General features: G+C 39.7%; 1 protein-coding gene across 1 annotated transcript; it reads left to right on the forward strand.

Moving 5' to 3' along the window:
• The first annotated feature begins 748 nt into the window (after positions 1–748).
• Positions 749–3,338, forward strand: ppifb (peptidylprolyl isomerase Fb). Its single transcript, XM_076143651.1, has 6 exons — positions 749–981; positions 1,150–1,180; positions 1,704–1,792; positions 1,882–1,978; positions 2,362–2,437; positions 2,903–3,338. The coding sequence occupies exons 1-6, from the start codon at positions 835–837 to the stop codon at positions 3,036–3,038; spliced, it is 576 nt and encodes a 191-aa protein (XP_075999766.1). The 5' UTR covers positions 749–834; the 3' UTR covers positions 3,039–3,338.
• Positions 3,339–6,387: the final 3,049 nt, after the last annotated feature.

Genomic DNA, 6,387 nt, shown 5'->3' on the forward strand with positions numbered 1-6,387 from the left:
ATCGTCAAAACCCCCATGATGACATGAGACAAAATGAAGAAGAAAATGACAGAGATCATCAAAGCTGTCACTGAAACCTCAATGGAAATGAATATGATGAAGTAAAAAAGCCCTTTGGCTTTGACGCTGAAGAGTCTCTGAAGGGCCACAACCCTCAACTTCCAGTGCTCAGAAGTTAGAAAAGAGGGGGGCATGAAGCGGAGCAAAGGGGAGGACTGAGGTCAAGGACAGTGACTCATACTTAGCATATCTTTAAAAAAAGGCAACAAAAACAGTCTCTTTGTGGAGTTAGGGCGCAATGCAGCTCATTCCCCTTCTTCTTTCTTCAAAATCAAACGCACAAAATGGAAAAATTCACCATATCTTTTTAGGTTTTTTTTGTGTATTTTACCCGCCTCAAGTCCTTATGCTCTCAGTGGACACCCCACGGCCTGTCATTTACTTCAGTTTCACTTCATCTATCTCTCAGAAAGCTTGTTGAGAACTGCAGGATAATTACGGCTGCCAGTGAAAAATGCACCACTGAACAATAACATGTGCCTCGACACGCAAGGTACAACAATTATCATCCTGACTGCAAAACAATTATTCTTCACCTAAAACGTTTATATATTGCATTTATATTAGACGTGTTGTTCACTGTCATTATCATTTAACATATTAATAAATCATTAAAAAAACACACACACAACAAAGATATATTAAATATTTACATATCATCGGCGTTGTACTTCCGGTTTCGCGGATAAACTTCCGGTTCCTCGTTATGTCTGCGTGACTTTCACACTTGTTTCATTCAGGTGGTAAAGTCATTTCAACACTGAAGTCTTCAAAATGTTTCTTTTAACAAACAGAATAAGATTATGTTCGCTGGCGTTTACCGCCACTCGAATGTGCAGCAGCACCACCGCCGCTGTGAACCCGTCGGTGTACTTTGATATCTCTGCAGATAACGAGCCGCTGGGAAGAGTCGTGTTCGAGGTAAGAGACACCTTCACAATTACCGCCACTTTTAATTCATACGCCATTGTTTTAAAAGTGCGTTATTCTTCTCAGCTGTGTTGTTTCCTGGCCGCCATTGAATTTTGTGGTTCGTATAACAGCTTGTTCACGTTTGAGCCTCAAGGCATTTTCGTTTCATTTTTGCAGCTCAACGCAGAGGTTGTTCCGAAAACTGCAGGTAATTAATATTTACAATTTTACACTGAAATTTTATTTGAATTTGAATGGAATTGTGCTACTAAATAACTGAATTACAAAATAAAAGCCGATAAATGTAACCCGGAATTGCTTATCCCAAATATACAGTATAAGAAGAGTAAATACATTGATATACAGTATGTTAGTAAATATGCAGTGAGAAATAGCTGTTCTAGCTATACTGTGTACTACAGAAAGAATATACGTGGCCATATATTGTTTTTCATAGTTTAAGTTAAGTTGGTTTGTTATCCTGAAGTATTAGCTCAACATTCTTAAACACTTTTCATTCAGTCAGCACGAAATATCTCACATTTTACTCACAAATGTTGATATATTTCCCCCTCTTCTATATCAGGCCAACTCCTCCATGTACATCAGTGAAAACCTACTTTTTTTTTCCTGACTAAGATTGTGAAACTCTCCTAACATCCATCAGTACTCTTGTGTTACACTTTACTATGTCATGTATGAAAACATCTGATGCAAAATCTTTCTTGTAGAAAACTTCAGAGCGTTGTGCACAGGAGAGAATGGCTTTGGTTACAAGGGATCAATTTTCCACAGGGTGATCCCTCAGTTCATGTGCCAGGTATGTGACACAGCTATTATAATATCCACACACCTGTGCCCAGATGCTGTCGCAGTGGGATGACAGCAGTGTGTTCTATGTTTTTGCAGGGAGGAGATTTCACAAACCACAACGGAACCGGAGGGAAGTCGATCTACGGATGGAAGTTCCCTGATGAGAACTTCAAACTCAAGCACACTGGACCTGGTAACTATCGGAAACACTCACAAGATTTAACAACGATTCAATCTATGACACGTGATGAGATGTAACATTTATTGCACAGTGTGATGAATGTAATGATGCAGAACAATACAAATCCTAAACATATGTTAGAGAATAGTCAATGATTTAAGTTTGCTGGCCTTTTGTTGTAATATTACATGTCACACTCATTTTTAACCACCAGGTGGCAGCATTATGCTATTTCACATGCTTATAATGAACTTGCAGGTTTGAGAAGTTGCTACCTATGATAACTTGTGTTTTGCCATGAGATTTAAATTTTGTATTTGCATTTACATTTTTTTTAGATATGTAATTTGGTGGTTTGCGAAGATCAAAACAATGAATTCATTTTTGTTCTGTAGGTATCCTGTCTATGGCCAACGCTGGACCTGGCACCAATGGATCTCAGTTCTTCATTTGTACCTCTAAAACAGAATGGTATGCGCTGACAAAATGTGCATAATAAGTCTCAATGCTCCTTATTCGGTTCCGTTGAACAAATCTCGACCATTTAGTGTTTGGTATTCAATAAAATATAAAGGTCCTTTTATAAGTTTTAGTTGCATCTAGCATCTAAGTATGTAAACTGTAATCGCGTCTTCTTCCCCTTGATTGAATCAGTTACAAGTGTTACAAATGATAATCAATTTGGAGAGTGAAGTTAAAATATGTTCAAGGACTCCCATGCTGTTTCACCCTTGGCCTTCCAGCTCTGTTAAAGCTGGGGAACATGTGCGGGTGTAGCTTTCATTAATGTGTTTTTACAATTAATGGGTATTATAAGAATCCCAACATGTTTTTCCGACCTACTTAGAATGAAATCCTGGTAGGCGGAGATGTTGCGTTGACTTTCACTGTCCTGGTCGCAGCGATAACAAACCTCCTCTTCTTCCTTTCATTCAGGCTGGACGGCAGACATGTTGTGTTTGGCAGCGTGAAGACGGGGCTGGACGTGGTGAGGAAAGTGGAGACCTTCGGCTCTCGGTCGGGGCGGACTTCCAAGAAGATCACCATCACCGACTGCGGGGAGCTCAAGTAGATTTCAAGTGAGCCACTCGAACAAAGTTACATATCTCGCCCGGCCCCCTGCTGTGGTGTCAATGTGAAATATGCAGACAGTGATGCATCAAAACTGACAACAGAGTAGATCCAGAAGGTGCATTGTTTGTCTTTCTACGGGTAACTAGTAGCTAGAAAACACTTGAATCTATTTAATAATGTGAAATAACAATATAAATTGAACACAGACACAGGGATTCTGTTCTGAATTCATTGCCATACTTTTCAACTGGTCTGAAAAGAGTTCTTTCTATCAAAATAAAAGTCCTTTTCACTGTAATCCTTGCTTTGTTTTCTGACCAGCTGTTTCTGCGCAATGTGTACAAGATGTCAGCTTGTTTTGCAGAATCCACAGGAGGGAATGGTTGCGCTGAAACAATTGGCTGACGTGAAGGCGTTTCAGGCAGAGGCGTGTTCTCTTATTTTATTTTTTTTATTGAGGACTGAATGTTTTTATCACCAGCAGAGCAATGAGGTCACCGTTGTCATTTGTCCTGCCTCCACCTTCTGCTTTCCTCATCAGGTTCAGCTGACTAATGATCATATTCCGCTAAGTATTTATTCTAGGGAACTCTGTCCAAGTCGGTCCAGGGTCAGATGGAGTGTAATACATTTTTTCCTCTGTGGGGGGTCCTCGTTCAATTTCTGCCAATTTCAATCCTAAAAGGGGGTGGAGCCCAAACCGATTGCACTTTGCCGTAACTTCACCTCACCAGATGTTCAAAGAGCGTTTTTTTTCAACAGGGCCCGGCTCATTCTTTTGTTTTATGTCGTGGTATTAAAACAAAGACATAAAAAACCTTAATTAAGTGTGTTAAGAGCGTTCCTCATTCCATCCAAAAACCACAATTTTAAAGATTCCCCGAGGAGGAGGCTTTCTTGTAAACAAACCTGTTTAGTTCCAGCGTTTCTACCCAAACACTCGCTGCGTGCACGTCCTGAAGGTCTAACAAACATCGTTATTGCATTTCTTACCTCATAAACCGCTTGATTTGTCTGTTTTTGAAGTCTTTGAAACCTGCGTTGTTTACATCTGTGGTTACATCGGTAATAAACATCGGCTATATTGCTACCAGGGCTTGTAGACTTGGACACAAAGTCACATGGACCTCAGCTTTTTGATCCAGGAAATCCAAACACGTCTCCAAAGCAAAGAGTAAAATCTTATTAAATCCATATTGATCAAGGTATTGATTGAAAGCATCTACAATTTGTGTGAATGAAACAAGCAAATTAGTCTGGCATCACATTTGGTATCGAGTGTATCAAGTTGAGGACTTTGAGTAGAAGCATGTCCTGTAAACATCAAAAGCAGGTGTAAGAACTGAAGACTATTAAAAGAATCAAAGGAAATCTGTCCAGTGAACTGACCAACTGAATCATTTTGCGAATCTACTCTGATCATTCTTTTCCCATCAATACATCACATAACAGACTCACTTTAGCCTCTGCTGCAGTTTATGGAAATGTATTGTAACCGCTCCCTGCGTGTGTAGATGTGTGTGTGTGTGTGGCAGTAGAAACGCTGGAAACAATCTGCTGGCTCTGCAACCTCTGCTTCCAGTGGTCACAAAGCACCACAGGGCACCTTCAAGTACAGTCTTAAGTTGAACCAGACGGGAGTCTTCGCTGACCTAAAACCAGATTTTGTAGCTGCACCCACAACACAAGCCTCTGCCACTTTTCATTTACAAGAAGGTGATGAAGCCAAGGACTGATTTTGCAGATTAGTTCTTTTTATGTTGCGGGTAAAATATGTCACATCTGGACCGGTTTAGGTTCTGGAGAGATTTTGATATCAGGCGGAGAACGTTGCAGCTGTGTGATGAGCTGGCAGCTCATCCGGGGCTTTCAATCTATAGTGCATCACATACGCCCGGGTGCTTATGGAGACCAGCGTGTACGGATTGCAAACTGTGATCTTATGCGGTCGGAATGTCTTGAGAAAACAGGAGAGCGCTGAATAAAAGATTTTTAATACATTTTAATAGAAAGGCGGTAAAAGATGAAGAGTTACTCAGACTAAAGGCACGTGGACAGCGTTTTCAAATTGAAATACAGAGTTATAGAAGTTTCCATCGCATATTTCCCTTTTCATCCTAACTGAAATACAACTGCGATGCTAACACTTAATGACATCATGCTTTGGCAACTTTAATGACTCATTAAAAACACCTGGGTGACTTCTGCCAGTTACATTGTATCCCTTCTTGTCAAATAACATAGGGACTTTGGAATAACAAACTACCTGAAGTGTGTTTGAAAACAATATAGGCACGTGTGTGTGTGTGTGTGTGTGTGTGTGTGTGTGTGTGTGTGTGTGTGTGTGTGTGTGTGTGTGTGTGTGTGTGTGTGTGTGTGTGTGTGTGTGTGTGTGTGTGTGTGTGTGTGTGTGTGGTGTTAGTTGTAACTTCTTCCTTCACACAGAAATCGTAATAAAATGAGAACGACTTTAAAATATATTCAAAAGTTATGTACCCTCCAGTACAGATAATAATACAGATACACATTAATATCTCCTTCTTAGTAAAACACTTATTGCATATTTTATACAGAAAATATCACAGTACACAGCTTGTACTCTTTTTTTTTTTTCTCATTAAGTTATTTCTGGAATATACAAAAAAAAGAGAGAATCTTCGTCGCAACACTCACGATATGATAAAGAAAACAAAACACAGAACTTTGTTCCAACATGAGAGGAGACGGACAGAGCGAAAGCTTCCCAGGCTACATTTACATACACGTTTGTTTGGGAGTTTTTAACCCCGCGTGGCCCCTATCCAATATGTTAAAGGTCAATAAAGCAGATATTTTCAGAGGACATCAATGATATGGACCTTTTATAAATGTGATTTATTAATTGTAGCCCTTAGCAACACAAGGTTTGTAGTCACGAAATGCAGGGAAAGACATGGAGATTTCTTTTATAATGAGGAAGACACAGGATAAGGTTAGTTGAGGATGCTATAGTCATTTTAAAGGGGGCTGATAAGTGTACAAACTTAACCTAAATAGAAGCAAAAGTCTGATGATATGCCCTTGTTTGTAGGTTCAGGCCTCAACGGTCATTTAGGGTAAACATCAGACGTGGGCGTGAAGGCCTGTAGTGTAAATGTAGCCTTAATTCACAGTTGGTAAGATTCATGTTTCATAGCTAAGACTTCATATGAATATCAACATAATAATACAGAGACCCCAGTAAATGCAATAGTACTCGTCTCCGCTGAGAAATATTGAACAAAACTTCCACCGCGATGAATCTCTAATACTGAGGAACATCGCCAAGATAAACGGTTAGATTCATTACAGTACAATGACGTTTATTA

The sequence above is a fragment of the Genypterus blacodes genome, unplaced genomic scaffold (assembly GCF_046128005.1).
Source record: "Genypterus blacodes isolate CSIRO-AG114 ecotype Tasmania unplaced genomic scaffold, CSIRO-AGI_Gbla_v1 ptg000026l_1, whole genome shotgun sequence".
Classification (NCBI taxonomy): Eukaryota; Metazoa; Chordata; class Actinopteri; order Ophidiiformes; family Ophidiidae; genus Genypterus; species Genypterus blacodes.